We start from the raw sequence: 18491 nt of genomic DNA on the forward strand, positions 1-18491 counted from the left end.
ATATATATATATATATATGTTTATTTATATATATTTTTTTTTGATAGTTGTCTCGTTTATGTTTAAACGAGGATTGTCCCACAGATTTCGTGATTTTATGAACTTTAAATTGACTTTTATGTTGCCTCTTTGAAACGCGGTGACGTCATTACGTCGTTTCCGGGACTGCGCCGCCTCGCCTGTTGTTATTCGACAGATGGAAAGGTTGTTGTTCTGAGCCAGTCAGGATTTAAGGTCTGTAGTACAACTTTCATCAAGAATGAAATTTGATTTTAGCACATGTATTCCACAACCATATTATTTATGACTTATCCCCAAAGCTAAATTAATGTAAACAACGTAATATGGCAATGCTTGCTTTGTTTGCTGATAGTTGGTCTCTCGTAAATGGCGCCAAAATGTGTTTTTATTGTGTTACGTTACATTTTCTGCGCAAAACGCATCCACGCATGAGGGACATTGTGATTTAATTTACTTTCTTTTTCTTTCTGCTGTTAATTCTCATCAAACTCCTCCGTGAACTCCAGGTGAAACAACTGAGATCTAACGTTGCATGGCAAAGATAAACATGGAGTTTATTAAAGAGGAGAATCAGGACATCGGTGATTCAGAACCATGCATAGTGAAAGAAGAGGAAACCGAGGAACTACTAGGTTGGTGTCCATTGATTTGCCAGTAACTGTTTGTCAGGAACAGGACATTACATGTGTGCATTTGAGAGAGATTTTTATTTCATTTGGCGACTTGATAAGTGGTTCTCAAACTGTGCAAAACGTACCACCAGACGGGTATGTTTTTGTTTTTCTTAAAGTAAATAAAAACAAAACATTAACGTTACCACCTTACGTAACGCCGAGTGCATTCAGGTGCTACACTTTAAAGTTAATATAAAACATTTCGTTTATAATATCTAATTACAATTTTCTTAGCTGATAACTGTATGCATCTATAGACTTGTTTTTACAGATTATGGTATCTGAATTCAATGTGGTGCAATGTATAAAGGCAGTAAAATTAAAATAATGTTGGTTTTTTTCCTGGGTCATAAATGTTCTTTGGTGGTGTTGGACGAACACGGCCATTCATGCACACAATAAATCCCTCCCTCAACAAAGAAGCAAATATAATGTTTGTAATAACTTTAACCATTTATTATATATCTATATATATCTATATCTCTCAATCACTGTCAGGACAGATCATAAAACAAAGAAAACTATTTTATACTTAAAAAATCTTTACATTTACATCTAAAAAGTTATTGAGTGACTGATTTGAGAAGTTAGTTATAAATTGAACAACAAAGTAACACATTACAGGTCGAGTATTATTTTGCACTTACACTCAAAATCTTAATGCACTGATTTGACATAGTATCAGATTGTTTTTTCTGTTTGCCATGGTTATCATTAGGGCTGGGCGCTATGACGATATTGTTACCATGGTATAAAATGTCTATTGTTAGTAAGGGTGCTCCGATCAGGATTTTTGGAGCCGATCGTAGATCACAGGAAGCAGTAACTGCCGAAATGATCATCGATACAGATTTATTTGAAGCCCTTTTTTTTTTTTTATCATGTAGAATTATTTATAATAGAATAAGAACAAATAAACAATTTACAAGCAGTAGCACAAATAAATAAAATAGAATAAAGATGAAATAAGTTAAGTTTTGTTTCCCAGGTAGGTCGAACAGTAGTATTGAGGTAAGAATATTAAAGAAATTTATTAAGAAATCAAATGTAAAATAATACTGGATGGTCTTCCCTGAATAAATTAAAAACAGATTAATCCTTACAATTAAGGTTTGCAAAAGTTAGTCATTCAAGAGCATTGAGTGTCATTAATGTTAATCACACAACAAAAGACAAAGAAAATCAGAGACAGCAGCAGGATTTAAGGCTGGTGTTGCTTTAAGAGCTGCACAGATCTAATATACTGTTACACAACTTTCTCAACTGTTCAATTAAGACTAAACTGTCTGTTTACGTGCATACTCATCAAGACATTAATCATTTTGTACATACGTTTGTGTGTATTTGACCATTTAAGCGCAATTTAATACTCGCAAGCTGTTTGTGTGGCGGCTTTATGTGTGTGCGCTTTGTGCATGAACACTAGAAGAGCGCACGAGTGCTGAGAGGTTTAAACACTGGCAAGACTTTAAAGTCTATAATTTGCATTTCTTTTTGTGACGATGCGACACTGCCTAGATTGTGTAAGTGACAATTCCTGTGTCAACTGTGCAGCTCACTTATAGTGCAGACACGATGTGGTGACGCGAAGCCATTTGCGCATTTTGAGATGGAGAGAGCGCCCTCTCATGATTCACTCATGCTGTTCGTCTAACACAAAGTTTTCAAATTGCTTTAAGTTATTTAATAAAGAAATAAGATTTTACCTCATATTACCAGATTTAGATGGTGCCACTGCCTGTCATGCCATACCTCAAACAGCAGGTTTGCATCTTTATGCATCGTCAGCATGAGATCGGCCTTTATAGAGACTGCCGATCAAACTCCCCAAAGCACTTCTCGGCCGACAGCGATCGGTAGCTGATCAGTCAGAGCACCCCTAATCGTTAGAGATTATATCATGTAGGCTCTATCGCGGTATGTAAATATTTAGCACTATTGACACTTGAGAATATAAAGATCAGGACGTGCTTGATGTTAAAAAGAGTTATAAGCTCAATATATCCTGAAAAGGAACTCGGTACACACACAATTTTGTCAAAATACCCATCGTGGAGTATTCATGTAAAAACAGCCGGTTATGTCTCCAATGAAAGTAGACAGTTGTATCAGTATGACGGATCAAAAGGCTACACGTAAACCTATAGTCATGATGAAGGTGTAACTCTAGCTGTTGGTCCCAAACATAACTCCGGCACGCTCGCTTCATTTTCCCTCTTGTCTGCTTTACATGTTGCGCAGCACGCGCGCGCATGAACCTGCTTTATTGACGATCGATAAGCTTTATCGATTAAATGTATTATCGACAATTAATTTAATCGTCGAGTCATCGTTAACATCCCTTATCACTGCCATTAAAATCACTGAAGCTGTTGATTACAACGCGAGGTACACAAAGCTGCACTCTTACGAAAACTCCTAGGGGCAATTAGGGCTGGGCGATATGACCAAAATCAGTTCAAATTAAAGTTATTTAATTTCACGATAATGATATAAATCACAATATAGTTATTTTAGCTTTAAATAAGGTTATGATATCAATTTTATACCATTGAAATTTCATAATTCTTATCACCATTTTCAATATAATAATAATAAATAAAAAAAAAACGAATACAGGGTTTCTGCAGGGCTTTAAAAAGCAAAATTGCTGTGATGTGGGCATTTTGTACAGCGGTGGACAGGAATAAAACTAGACCAGAAAAATGGGAACGTGCAAATTCCAGCAGAAGTGGCTGGACTACAGTTTAACGTTAGAATATTTAATGCAGCATCTGTTATTTTTTGTCATCCTTTGGCTAGTTTTACATTATATGAGCCCGCTCTTATTCATGCAAATGCTTTTAAACCATTCAAGCGTGACGACAAAAGAGACCGCACTGCCTGTGAATGTCATGTCTATGTAACAAACACACACACACACGTGTGCCAGTACGGGGACGGTTCTAGGCATGGGTGGGCTAAGCCCACCTAAGCGTCTGCCTTGTCCACCCAATCAGAATTTAGGAACCGATAGTTAATCTGTTTTTATGATTTGTGCATTGTTTAAAAGCAATCTGAGGTGGATTCTGTACTGAAAGGTTTGATGAAGAGCTGTAGAATGCCCCAAACAATCACAAAATAACACCAGAAATTTGAAGTATTTTCCTTTATTAACTGAAAGTAACGGCCAAGCGCGTCATGCACTTCAGTCTGTAGTGAAAAGCACAGGCTGACAATCGCACGAAACAGCCAGAAATGTGTGTGCTATCAAGCTGTGATTACGAAGAGATGTATCACCGTGAATATGTATCACCATATTTACGTGTAGCCTAAATATTTAATATAGGCTACAGCTCTGATTTGATTTGATTTGATTCATACCAAGAGGAAATAAGCTAGAAAACTTTGCTCATTTAAGAACATGTATTTATTGCATGGACAGAGCAAGAACATAAAGTGTTTAAAATGCATATAGTTCAGTTGAAGCCTTGCCCTCTTTGGTTTGCTGTTGATGCTGTTACACCGAATGAACTGTCAGTGTACAGAACACATATGAAATAAATATGTGCTGTTTATATTTTAATCAGGGGCCATTCACATAGGACGTGTTTTTGCGTTTAAAAAAAGTTTTATTTTAACTTGAGTGCCGCGTTTTAGAAAGCCGCGCCATGCACGATCGATACTCAGCGAGTAGCCAATAGATGCGAGCGCAACAGTCAAACACGTCTAGGGTGATGTTTAAAAACAATGGAAAAGTTTTGCAATGGAATGAAAAAACACATTCTGTGTGGCATCTAATAGCCCCTTTCCACACAATCAAAGTTGCATTTATTGCTATAGAAACATCAGACTTCCATTGTGTTTTCTTTCCAAATTATCACTGTAGGTTAATTATAGCAGAAAAGTGAAAATGTTAGCATTATATTTAAAGTGAAAATAAGATAGAAATGGTCATGTCATGGAAGAAGTGTTATAAATAAATATAACTCCTATCTATCTATCTATCTATCTATCTATCTATCTATCTATCTATCTATCTATCTATCTATCTATCACCCCCACAAAATAAAAAGCCCACCCAGGATATCTGCCAGACCATCCTTCTGTATGTGCCTAGAACCAGGCCTGCGCCAGAATACAGTTCTCTTTTGCTCTTGAACGAACAGTAACACACACAATTATGCCAAAATATCCGTTTTGTCGAGTATCCTCATAACATAAGAGCAGTCTTGAGTTAAATAAAGCCTTAAATGAACGTGCAGAGTTGTGAGAGAATGAGTCGCTTGTGAGATCCGTGTCTCTATCAGCAGCGACTGGTTTTAAAGGGACAGTAGTCACTAATTCTCTCTGTCATTAATGTTAATCAAAGAACCAAGGGAACAGAGAAAATCACTAATTTGATTAATCATTAAACAAACTACAATATAACAGACACAAATGAAATAGACCTGCCTGAAAAACTTTCAAGAACTAGAAAAACTGTATAAAATATATAAAGTAATAAAATGTATAAAAAACATTGCATAGTCTTTACTGTGTAAATTAAATATACATTTATTCTTATTAAAGTTACAAAAGTGATTGTCAAGAGCAGTGTTTATTTATTTATTATTAACATTAAAGACAGCAGGGAAATTTTGGATGCCGTCACACAGAGACTGCACAGATACAATATACTCGTGAGCTTTCAACTGTTTACGTTCATTTAAGACATTATATGGCTCTGTTTACTTGCAAATACATGGTCACTTTGACACATAGGTATGTGTAATTAACTGTTCAAGCACAATAAGGTGGCAAAAAACACAATGCTCTATGAGCAGCGGCTTCATGTCGCGCATCTCTCAAGACAGCGCTGAGTAACAGCAGCACTCGCATATACTGCAATAATTCCTCTTTTGCTCCTTACTGCTTTCCAACTGTTTAAAATAACCTGTTTTTAAACCGCAATGCTTAAAAACACATGCAAACATGCCTGTGATTGGTTACAAAGCTCAACGCTGCAAAAACATGTAAATAGAAACTTTTTATGCTCTTCACAGAGCGCTTATGCAAAACACTTTAAAGCGCAGGTCTGTGAGAGAGTGCTGTGAGGCATGCTAGAGAACGAGTCCTGCGATACGAGTCCAATAATTAGCACATCTAACTAATTTAATTTTTTTTTTTTTTTTTTTTTTTACTGAATTGCAGTTAATTTGATTTTTAACACGTTACACATTTTTGGGTGAACTAACCCCTAGGTATGGGCTACAAAAAAAGATATTGTTTTCTTTTTGACCCATATAACTTTGTATTCCAATTTCGATACCACAGCAAAAACTACTGGACTAACTAATATGAAGATCAATTATTATAAAGACAAGTAAAAAGTCAAAAATAAAAATAAGAACAAATAATCAAATAAGCAATACGCTGATTTCACGCAGCCGCCATTTTGAACTTGAAAGTGAGGCTCCGGTGGGAAGAACCCCGGAAGTACAGATAAACAACAATGCCTTGGACTACCAACCTGAAGCTGCTGCCGCGATTTACACTATTGGAATATAATTTCTAATATAGGATATGTATATAGTTCATTCCTGCTTCGTTTTTTACTCTCTGAATTATATATAAAAAATTTATTTTATTTATAAATAAATTTCACTGTATATAGTCTAAAGTATGAAAGAAATGTATGTACAGTTTTAGAATTGACACAACATCATTAAACACAACAATACGCCATCGCATTCACGACTCTCCTATGATTAAAGGCGACACTTCCGGTTTTCTTCCCACCGGAGCCTCGCTTTCGATTTCAAAATAACGGCTGCGTGAAATCAGCGTATAGATATAAATGGAATAAATACTATAGATCGAAGATACTTATGAAATAAACAGTGTTTAAAGTTTTTAAAGTTAGTCTAACAGTAGTATTAAGGTAGAGAAATTTGAATAATCAAATCTAAAATAACACTGCATAGTCTTTACTGTATCGATTAAATATTAGTGGTGGGGGAAAAAATCGATTCTGTTCAGTATCGCGATATTTTGCGCACGCAATTATATCGATACAGTAGTGCAAAGTATCGCAATATTTAATTATAAAATTATCTGTTTTACTTCCGGGTTTTCTTGGAGTTTACTCTGATAATTTACATTTGCGTATTACATCCACAATGAAGCGCTTGTTGCGGTGCTTTGTTGTCGTGCATTCAACAGGAAATTCAAATGAAAATGTAGATGCCAAGTATAAGTTTAGCATAGATATATTTCCACTCGCTGAACACTGACTGAGCACTTGAGAGTTTCACTCTCCGTCAAGCGATCATTCAGCTCAGCGTACCTGTGTGTGACGTACCGTAAACGCACTGTAGTGTGAAGGCGCGCACTCGCCGTCGCGTTTCTCTCACGCACGCAAAGAGAGCGAGAGAGAGTCTTACATTATACCACGCAAAATCGACATGCTACATGTAAACGATATTCTTGTTAGTATTTTTCGGTCAAAATAATGGAGTTCATCTGGGATTATTCAGCTTTTAAGAACAACAAAAAGAGATGCCGGTTTCTCTGGTAGTGGGCGGAACTAATGCGCAAACGGCAATCTTACTGGATGTCACTCATCCCTGTTTTAATTTCAGCAAATCAGAGCGAACGAATGCTGTCAAGGTGATTAACACTCATGAACCCAGCAGCTCGTGTATTGTAGGCCTATACTGTATATTTTTTATAGACTATGGTTGTATATTGTCATTATTAGTAGTAGAATTAGTAGTAGGATTATCTTTTAATAATAATTACTATTATCTTTTTTTTTTACATAAACACTGAATGACCAACAATATCTTAAGCACTACCAGTTTAGTTTAAGCTCAGTTTAAGTTCAGTTAAAATGACAAATATGCATGATTATCAAGTTTTAGTTCTAATTACTGAAGTTATATCATTAAATAGGCTAATGCTTGATTATCATAATATAATGCTTGATTTACTGATTTTAAGAGTGTACATAAAAAGCTGTGCCATTTTACAATGATAAGCTGATTTGGTGGAATTATATATATATAAAAGTTTTTGCACTTAAGTTAATGTGTAGAAGATAATGTTCACAGAATTAAATGTGACATTTGAAGTGAGTTGAGCAGTCTTATTTTCCTCATTTTTTGTAATGCCTTTGAATAATATGGGGGGCATGAATCGCAATATATCGCAGAATCGAATCGCAATACTTGCTGTATCGCAATATGTTAAGAATCGCAATAATATTGAATCGTGGCCCAAATATCGCAATACTATCGAATCCTCACATTTTTGCCAATTCCCACCCCTATTAAATATAGGACAATCCTTATAGAATGGCTCAGTTCCAGAAGTAAGTTTATGAAAACTTATGAAATCTTTAAAGACAGACCTGTTCTGAGCTCAGAGGTTATTAATCAATGGTATATGCTTTTGCTGAAGCCATCACCCAGCATTATTATTTTACTTTATTTTTTGAAACTGTTACATTTAACAGCTGAATTTGTGGTGAAAATCTACATTTCCCATGATGCTGTAATGAAAATTCCACCAATCAAGTCAGAGTGAGCAAATCACACCAAAAGAGCTAGCAGGGAACACCCACTGCCATGAAGCAATGCGAATGATGTAATCAATTCGGTCTCGCTATGCTGTCAAAATAGTAAAATTAGTTATAAAATGGTAGTTATTAAACGTGATTAATAAATACACGACTGCCTTATGCTGTGTAAGAAGCCATATCTCACAGAAGGATGCTCAACTGTCGTTATGAAGTGAGTTTGGAGTAAAAGCATGTTATTAAATGTTGTCTTTTGTTGGACAAGAGGTTTCATAAGTGCTTCTCATGTTCGGAAAGATGTTTGATGCTTGTTGCTTTTTCAAATGCACATTATAAGTGACAAACTCTTTACAGAGCCGTACATCAATGACAAGCTGCGCATAAAAAATAATCGCGATGAGCCAACTCGATTTAAGTGCGAATTATAAATTGATTAATCGTGCAGCCCTAATCAACAATGAATTTGATTATTGATTCACATCTGTGCGCTGTGTGCTCGGAAACCATCAGCCAGTCGCGACGCTTTACAGTAGTGAATAACACGTTTCTATGGATAAAACGCATATGGAAAATAGCGAAGGACTTACACCGAGTGAGCTGCTGCAGGAAAGATGCTTGATCCAAGTTCTCTGAAACATGAGAATGCTTTAGGCTAGGCTGTATTTATAAGCGTTTCAAACAAAAGCATAAGCGTTTACCGCATCTTGCCCTGTCGTGCTTTGACAGATTTATTTGACAGTTTACTGCCTCCGAAACGTGTTTTCCTCAGTGCATAACTTACAATTTATGGTGTTATCCTTATCTGTAAATGTTAGAAAGTCCCACTAGTATTTCCATTTTCATCTTCAATGAACGATTGCCGGTGTGCGCATGCGTGTCAAACAGACGGAGTGCAGTAGAGCAGAAGTGCAATAATGCAATAATTCTGACTAAAACACATTTTGCTGAAATATTTTTTGTTAGAACTGAAATTTTTTAAATTCTACATGTAACACAAGTAATCATATTTATGAGAGCAATAACAGTAAAAGGCACTATTGGCACTAAAGGCACATTTTATTATGTTTGTAACTGAATACAGTTAGATTTACCTGAATTTCTTTTGTTGTCTTTATTGTATTGTATTTATCTATGCTTGTAATTTGTTTGTTTTCTATTCAGATGCACTAGTCTACAAAATCACCCCAATCATTCTAGAGTTATTAATTCTTTACAAATAGGGCTATTCAAATCATCTAGTGAAATTTTCATATCGCAATATATATCGCAGGAAAAAAATACTGCAATGTCAATTTCTTCCAATATTGTGCTAATGTACAGCATAGCCTACATAGATTCATCCACTGGATTGTTTTTCATAGGCTTTATACTACACATTGTTTGGAGGACAGCATTGGGCAGGATGTGGGATAACATTGTTTAAAATAATGGATTAGAATAAAATTTTATTTCATGTATAATTATCTTTAGATTTTTTTTATCCAAAATCGAAAATATAAATGACAGATTAATCGATTATCAAAATAATTGTTAGTTGCAGCCCTAAATGAATAGTTTCATATTTCTCCATCCTTTTTTTTTTTTTTTTTTTTTTTTTTGATGATCATTCATTGCTTCATGGGATTGTAGTTCTTTCCTTCACTAAAGCCTTTACGTCTTGTACCTTTTCTTTTTGTCCGCTTTTCAAATACTTTTTTGTTTTGAATAAAAGTTTGTAATGTTGTGATTCACCTCGCAGCTGGTTGGCTTAGTTCATGGCTTATAACGCTTTAGCAAAGACCTTTTTTTTAAACTCTGGAAAAAAATTAATAGAAGAAAATACTTATGGAACCAAGTTAGCTGAAAAAGTGGGTTGATATTAACTCTATTAAAGTTACTAAATTTACTCCGCATTAGTGATTTTCTCTTTTACAGGGTAGCCGCGGGGTCTTAAAAGTCTTAAAAAGGTCTTAAATGTCATGTTCCTAAATTAAGGCCTTAAAAAGTCTTAAATTCCGTTGTCCAAGTCTTAATTTTTTTAATGAAGGTCTTAAATTTCATTATACTAGCCTATTTATTCAAAAAATTCAACAGGGTTTAGTGTAACGTCAGAGAACGTCTCAAACAATAGTTTGGGTTTTCGCGCCGGCGGCAATGGAACAACATTCTAATCAATCAGTCGAGAGGAGAGACATCATGGGGAAGTGTCGTTCGGTTCGGTGTACGCATTTTCAAAACGAACGGTTCGTTAGACCATTTTTCCTGCCGACCAAAATTTCATTATTTCAAATGTAGGCGCGTTGCGCGTGGCAAGCGCGCTCATAATGTAAGAGACGCCGGCGCGACCACAACATTGTCCAACATCAAATGTGCAAACGTAATGTAAGCGGAACGAAACTGGGCTACTCGTTATTGTGTGGTTGAAGGACCGCTTATCAGTTTGGACCAGTGCAGCGCGAGCGATCTTGATCAAGCGACACTGTTACACAGCAGCGGTAATAAGAGATCCAGTAAAGAAATCATTTGAATTCGCCACAGAAGTAATAACATCGCTGTGAGATCTAGTGAGAAACATTTCTCCGTTATTAACGGATCAAACAGCGCGTGGAAGCCAGGAAGAAACATTGTGCCATGAATGAACTATCGAGCGTCCACAGATCAGCAACATTCACCATGGATTTACTGTAGTAACACTAACTGCAACCATGGAAGTTTGGCAGGAATAGTAGGCTATAATGCTTTCAAGTAACATTACGTTGGTTTTATTTTGACATTATGAATACAATTGCTCCCCTCAAATTTTAATCTGAACTAAAAATAGACCTTTGTTTATAACTACTACAATATTAGGCTACATTTCATTTTTTTCCAAGGTGCTGTTTTGTTTATGCTCCTAAGAAGAGTCTATTATAGCTCCATCATTGGTCAAAGTGTGTTAGTTTTAATAAATAAAAAAATAATAATAATTAAAAAAAAAAATATCTGGCATTTATTTATTTTTGCTGTATCGAAAACGTACCAAACCGTGACACAAGTGTATCGTATTGAACCGAACCGTGAATTTTGTGAACCGTTACACCCCTACTATCTATATCTCTCTTACCTGTCTACCCCTCTGAAGCAATGGTTGAAGCAATTTGAATGCTGAGAAACTTTACTAAGACGATTTGTAAAGTTAGTTTATCTGTTTATTGTTATGAATGTTTGATATTTACCAAAAACATCACTTTGCAGTGTGTTGAATGAGTTTTTTTTTATAATAAATGTATTTTTAATTAAAACATTTGTTAGTAATAGTCATTATTGGGATTTGATCTGGTGTTTTACGACTGCATAATGGGTGCGATGTAGGTCTTAATTTTCATTAAAGTGGTCTTAAAAAGGTCTTAAAAAAGTCTTAAATTTGGGGTGATCAAACCTGGGGAAACCCTGTTTTATTTTCAACGTTTAAGGACACAGACAACAGTAGATATTATAAGGTTGCTGTCACTTTAAGACCTAATGCATGGATCCAGTATACTTATACACATTTTCTTTCTCAACTATTTAACATTCACTTAAGGCATAATCAATTGATACTCGCCAAGATAGGCATTCTGATAATGTCTGTATAACCAATGAAGTGCAAGAAGACATGAAAGAGAACTCAATTCAGTATTTGCTCTGTCTGAGAGGTGGCTTTCTGTGTGCACCCTATTTTAAACCACTTGAATGGTTTAAAATGGCTTGAATGTTTAAATTGGCAGGACTTAAAAAACAGGTGCAAGTGATAAACTTTGGCATGACTTGCCAAAAATGGGCCAGTGAGAATTCCGCCAACTGTCCCGAGCATTTTTCATGCTGGCCTTGGACCATCGGCCAGTCCTTATTGTCGAAACCGTGTGTATTCGTTTTAAAGCCTTATCAGTTTAAACATTCAAGTAATTTTAAACTGTTCAAGCGCAATAATCTGTGATTGACACATAAACTGATGAATAACTGTCTTTAATAGTGTACACACCAAAATGCATCTAAAATTACATAACATATGTTAGTGGTCAAGCAAAGTGGTTTTCTGTTCTGGTCCTTCGGACCCAACGCTCTGCACACTTTTCATGGAGCTCTAATGAGCTGAATTAGGTGTGTTAAATGACCTGAATGCGAAAGTTTGTTGTGCATAACCCCCGTTGTGGGTCCCCAGGACCATGGTTGAAAAACACCATCAAATCTGCTAGCACAATGTCAGAATGAGCTATTAGCACACTATAGATCACATAAAAAGAAACACAAGTTACTACTTCATATCTTTTGTTATCAGGCTTCTATCTTTTGTATTTCTTGTTTCACCTTTCTTGAACCAATTTTTAACAACTGAATGTTAATTGTAGGCCTGACGGAAGTAAAAGAAGAAAATCAAGATCTGAATGAATTCGACGACAACTTCGATTTTCAGACACCTGATCATTTCATAACTGAAGAAAAACCTTTTAGTAACCTACAGTCTGAAAATGTTTCACAAAAAGGACACCTTAGGGATCACATAAAAAATCAGACCAGAAAGAAGCCTTTAACATGCCATCAGTGTGGAAAGAGTTTCAAACATAAAGGCCATCTTAATGTTCACATGAGGATTCACTCTGAAGAGAGAGCTTTTACTTGCCTTCAGTGTGGAAAGAGATACACAAATAAAGAGAACCTTAAGCGTCACATGAAAATCCACACTGCAGGGCTTTTTTCATGTTATAAGTGTGGAAAGAGCTTTGCTCGTAAACGAACTCTTCAGCATCACATGAAAAGTCACTCTGGAGAGAATCCTTTCCTGTGCCAAGAATGTGGAAAGAGTTTCAGCAATAAAGGACACTTTAACATTCACGTGAGAGGTCACACTGGAGAGAAGCCGTTCACATGCCCTCAGTGTGGAAAGAAATTTATTCATAAAGGACACCTTAATGAACACCTACGAATTCACACTGGAGAAAAGCCGTTCATGTGCCCTCAGTGTGGGAAGAGTTTCAGTCATAAAGGATGCTTGAATGTTCACCTGAGACTTCACTCTGGAGAGCGGCCGTATACATGCCCTCAGTGTGGGAAGAGTTTTAGCTATAAAGCATACTTTAAAGTTCACCAAAGAATTCACGCTGTAGACAAGCCGTTTGCCTGCCATCAGTGTGGAAAGAGTTTCATTCATAGAGGACACCTTAATGAACACATGAGAATTCACACTGGAGAGAAGCCATATATATGCCCTCATTGTGGACAGAGTTTCACACATAAAGGAAGTCTGACATTGCACATTAAAAAAAATCACACTGAAGATTGACTTTACCGCATCGTGCCATCAATGTGGAAAGAGTTTCAAACACAAAGGACTACTTAAGAATCACATAAAATCTCACACCAGAGTGAAGCCTTAAGCATAATATCAGAGCAGTTCATGACCCCCTGAACTGGGGCCATCAAGTTAAACATTAAGGCATTTTTTTTTATTAATCTATAAATGGAACTGCCAAATTATGAATTATGACCTGTAACTAAAGCTATTATTACAGCAATATTTTCTGTAAAGCTGCTTTGAAGTAATGTACATTATCGATATATACACTCCCCAGCCACTTTATTAGGTAGATCTTGTACCGGCTTGGACCCCCTTTGCCTTCAGAACTGCCTTTATTCTTTGGCACAGATTCAACAAGGTGCTGGAAACATTCCTCAGAGATTGTGGTCCATATTGTCATGATCACGTCACGCAGTTGCTGCAGATTTGTCTGCTGCACATCCATGATGTGAATCTCCCATTCCAGCACTTCCCAAAGCTGCTCTATTGGATTGAGATCTGGTGACTGTGGAGGCCGTTTTGAGTTTAGTGAACTCACTGTCATGTTCAAGAAACCAGTCTGAGAGGATTTGAGCTTTGTAACGATGCATTTTCCGCACGTTTTGTATTCAAAGATGCTCTTCTGCAAACCTCGGTTGTAACGAGTGCTTATTTGAGTTACTGTTGCCTTTCTATCAGCTTGAATCAGCCTGTCCATTCTTCTCGGACATCAACAAGGCATTTTTGCCCACAGAACTGCCGCTTACAGGATATTTTCTCTTTTTTAGACTATTCACTGTAAACACTAAAGATAGTTGTGCTTAAATCCCAGGAGATCTGCAGTTTCTGAAATACTCAAACCAGCCCGTTTGGCACCAACAACCATTTAAAGTCACTTAAATCACTTTTTTCCATATTCTGATGCTCAGTTTGAACTTGAGCAGATTGACATGCTCATTTTTATTTGCCTAAATGCATTGTTGCTGCCATGTGATTGGCTGATTAGATGTTTGCGTTAGCAAGCAGTTGAACAGGTGTACCTAATAAAGAGGTCGGTGAGTGTATAAATAAAGCCTTATATAAAACTGACTTGACAGCTACATCTTTTTCTTATCGGGCAGTCCTTACTGACACGATTTATGTTCACACACCTGAAGCATTCATATAAAGTCACTTGGTCACACAGCTTTTAAGAGTACTGAATCGAGTTCTTGTTTGCTGCTTATTGTGCTTAAATGGTCAAATACACACAGTTGTCAAAATGGCTGCCTTAGAAAGTGTTCACTGAAACTCTGTTTTGTCTTAAGTGAACATAAACAGTTGTGAGAAAATCTGATCTTTGTCATTATATTGGATCTGTGCGTTAAGGAACGGCAGACTAATATAGCTGTTGCTTTTGGTGTCTGTAAATCACTCAGTGCTCTTGACTGAATTACTTTTGTAACTTCAATAAAAATCGGTGTATATTTCATACAGTGAAGACTATGCAGTGTTTCATTTTAAGTATTTCTGATAGACCTATCTGATCATTTTAAAGCACTGTTTATTGAATTAATGTCTTTGTACTATTGTGTTTATTTGTCCTATTACTCGTAATTTGTTTCTTTGTTCTTATTTTATTAGTTTACTTGTCTTTAAGCTATTCGGTTCTATGAGATTGAAATTGTTGAATTTTGAAAATTCAGTGGTATTTGAAATGTTGGTATCATAACAACCGTATTTAAAGCAACAAAAAACTGTATTATATTGTTACCTTGAAATAGAATTACTCAAATATTTTGGCATAAGATTTTCTTCACTTTGTCCACCCCTATTTAACCCTTTAATCGCGCTCAAATAGACTTGGTGACTAGGTGGCACTTGAGCACTTGGATTTAGTTGAAGGTGGTACCTGACCTAAAAATTGTAAACCACTGGCCTAAAATCATAATAGCAGTAAAATAACAAATTTACTACAAATTATACAGAACATACCTACTGTATACACATATAAAATACATAAAATTGTATGAGAGTACTCTAGCAGACCTTTCTTCAGGTCTTTTGCCAGTTTATCTTTAAATATGAGTCTCTTTTTTGGGGGGGTATTTCTTGTTTCACCTTTCTTAAACTGATTTTTAACCATTAAATGTTAATTGTAGGTCTGATGGAAGTGAAAGAGGAAAGTCAAGAACTGAATGAAGCGGAGGACAATCTGAAATTCCAGACATCTGAAAGTTTCATAACGGAAGAAAAACCTTTTAGTAACCTACTACAGTCTGAAAATGTTTCACAAAAAGGACACCTTAGGGATCACATAAAAAATCAGACCAGAAAGAAGCATTTAACATGCCATCAGTGTGGAAAGAGTTTCAAACAAAAAGGACATCTTAATATTCACATGAGAATTCACACTGGAGAGAAGCCTTTCTCATGCCCTCAGTGTGGAAAGAGATTTATTCATAAAGGACACCTTAACGGTCACATACGAATTCACACTGGAGAGAAGCCTTTCACGTGCCATCAGTGCGGAAAGAGTTTCACACATAAAGCAAGCCTCTCGTGGCACATGAATATTCACACAGAGGAAGAACTTTCCACATGCCAACAGTGTGGGGAGAGGTTCCCAAATGCAAGAATACTTAAGGTTCACACAAGAATTCACACTGAAGAGTGCCCTCTAACATGCCTTCTGTGTGGAAAAAGCTTCACGCATCAAGAAGAAATTAAGAGTCACATGAGAATCCACACTAAAAAGAAACCTTACACATGCAATGAATGCGGTAAGAGTTTCATCCATAGAGGACACCTTAATGATCATTTAAGAATTCACACTGGAGAAAAGCCGTTCACATGCCATCTGTGTGGAAAGAGTTTCAATCATAAAGGATACTTGAATGTTCACATAAAAATTCACTCTGGAGTGAAGCCACATACATGCCATCAGTGTGGAAAGGGTTTCATTCATAAAGGACACCTTAATGATCATTTAAGAATTCACAGTGGAGAGAGACCGTACACGTGTCCCCAGTGTGGAAAGAATTTTAGTTATAAAGGATACTTGAAAGTTCATCTAAAAATTCACTCTGTAGACAAGCTGCATGCATGCCTTGAGTGTGGAAAGAGTTTCATTCACAAAGGACACCTTAAAGAACACTTGAGAATTCACACTGGAGAGAAGCCTTTCGTATGCCTTCATTGTGGACAGGGTTTCACACATAAAGGAAGCCTGACGTGGCACATAAAAAAAAATCACACTGAAAATGGACTTTCCACATGCCATCAAAGTGGGAAGAATATTAAAAATGAAAGAAACCTTGAGAGTCACACAACAAGTAACTCTGTAGACAAACCATTCGCATGCCATCAGTGTGGAAAGCACTTCATTCATAGAGGACACCTTAATGAACACATGAGAATTCACACCGGAGAGAAGCCATATATATGTCCTCATTGTGGACAGAGTTTCAGACATAAAGGAAACCTGACGTGGCATATAAGAACTCACACAGAAGATGGACTTTCCACTTGCCATCAGAGTGAGAAGGAACTCATAAAGACACCTTAAGAGTCACATAAGAATTCACACTGGAGAGAAGCCTAACACATGCCCTCAATGTGAAAAGAGTTTCAAACACTAAGGACACCTTAAGGATCACATAAGAACTCGGACCAGAGAGTTATTTTCACATTTTACAAGAGTTATTGTAAGTTATTGTTACATGAAGGACAAATCATTGGCACATTTGCTTTGATGCGTCCTGTGTAGACAGCCTCAAGCGTATATAATAACTCTCTTTTGTGACGATATAAGATGTCATAACGGCTGATTTTGCCTTTTAAACTACAATTGCAGTGAAAAATATAGGACGTAATATCATGTTTAATACCAAATATGAGCCCAAATGACCATCAGTGATGTAACATTACAAGCCTCAGCATCACTGCAGTGGGTAGTTGGGGTTTTGTGAGTGGATAATGCAAATAAAAGTCTTGCAATGCTGAAAAATATGTCTTTGATTTTATTTTGGATGATGTAACTAACTTTTAAAATAAAAAACTATTAAATCTGATCCATATTAAATATTATTTGTGTGATTGTGTTTTAACCGATAAATAAATATTCAAATAAAGATGAAAAGGGGGTGTCAAGCATCAACAAAATAAAAGTGAGTGTAAAAGAGCTTTTAATTGTGTCTTTCACATACATTAGAATATGTTCTGTTTAACTTTATATTTTTCTGAGCAAAAAATAATTACTACCATACATTTTTACTGTGATTTTACAGAAGAAACCCACTAAAATGTAATTCAGTGTAATATATTTTTATGCAACAAAAATCTTATCAGACATTTTTAGTAAAACTATCATTTGATGACACATTACAGGACTCTATTTAAAGATCAAAGTGCAGCCCCCAAATACTAATTATTTGTCATTTTAAATCTTTACACTTTGCCAATTTCCTTTAAACCATTAGGTTTTACCCATTAGTCAGCATGTTTTTGTAAGGAAGTGAAAATCAATTAAAATATACAAAAATTTAGTAGGAGCACATATTATTTAGTACAGCTCAGAATAAGTATATTGTTTCATTTTTACATAAATATATCTGTTACACCGAATGACCATGGTTTGTTACGCTGAATGACATTTTGACAAAAATGGAGAAAATATTGTCATTGTTTCCATTATTCCAATGTTTTGAATATTATTCTGTATCATTAAATTCCTGAGCAAATCACAGAAGCAGATCCTGAAACGAATAATCACTTTATTCCACAATGCATATCATATTTGTAAAAATGAACTGAACTGATGGTAATACTGTATAATCAATGTCTCTCATTTCATTGAGAACTTGAAGGACAAACACACACACACCTTAACAATTTTGAAACAAACTGGTGGTAATATCCTCATTTCATATACAACTTGAAACTTGAAGGACAAACAAACACACACCTTAACAATTGTGAAAAAAATGGTGGTAATACAATACAT

The 18491-nt window shown here is 35.9% G+C and overlaps 1 protein-coding gene across 2 annotated transcripts; it reads left to right on the plus strand.

Annotated features, from left to right (window-relative positions):
- The first annotated feature begins 152 nt into the window (after window positions 1-152).
- On the plus strand, window positions 153-17559 carry LOC311291892 (uncharacterized protein). 2 transcript variants are annotated; one of them, XM_084411245.1, is made up of 3 exons: window positions 153-234; window positions 528-653; window positions 15649-17559. In XM_084411245.1, exons 2-3 carry the CDS (start codon window positions 554-556, stop codon window positions 17052-17054), a joined length of 1506 nt encoding a protein of 501 aa, XP_084267371.1. In that variant the 5' UTR covers window positions 153-234; window positions 528-553; the 3' UTR covers window positions 17055-17559. The 2 variants fall into 2 exon arrangements, with proteins under 2 accessions (XP_084267371.1, XP_084267372.1); XM_084411246.1 differs by lacking the exon at window positions 15649-17559 and adding an exon at window positions 12582-14981 and having other exon boundaries at window positions 160-234.
- Window positions 17560-18491: the final 932 nt, after the last annotated feature.

Source organism: Rutilus rutilus, assembly GCF_951802725.1.
Source record: "Rutilus rutilus genome assembly, chromosome: 6".
NCBI classification, from domain to species: Eukaryota; Metazoa; Chordata; class Actinopteri; order Cypriniformes; family Leuciscidae; genus Rutilus; species Rutilus rutilus.

Bases quoted from the DNA above. Each gene is read 5' to 3' on its own strand.
- LOC311291892 (XM_084411245.1), top strand. From the start codon at position 554: ATGGCAAAGATAAACATGGAGTTTATTAAAGAGGAGAATCAGGACATC. The intron at 654-15,648 runs GTTGGTGTCCAT...TGTTAATTGTAG, and splicing joins GGAAACCGAGGAACTACTAG to GTCTGATGGAAGTGAAAGAG.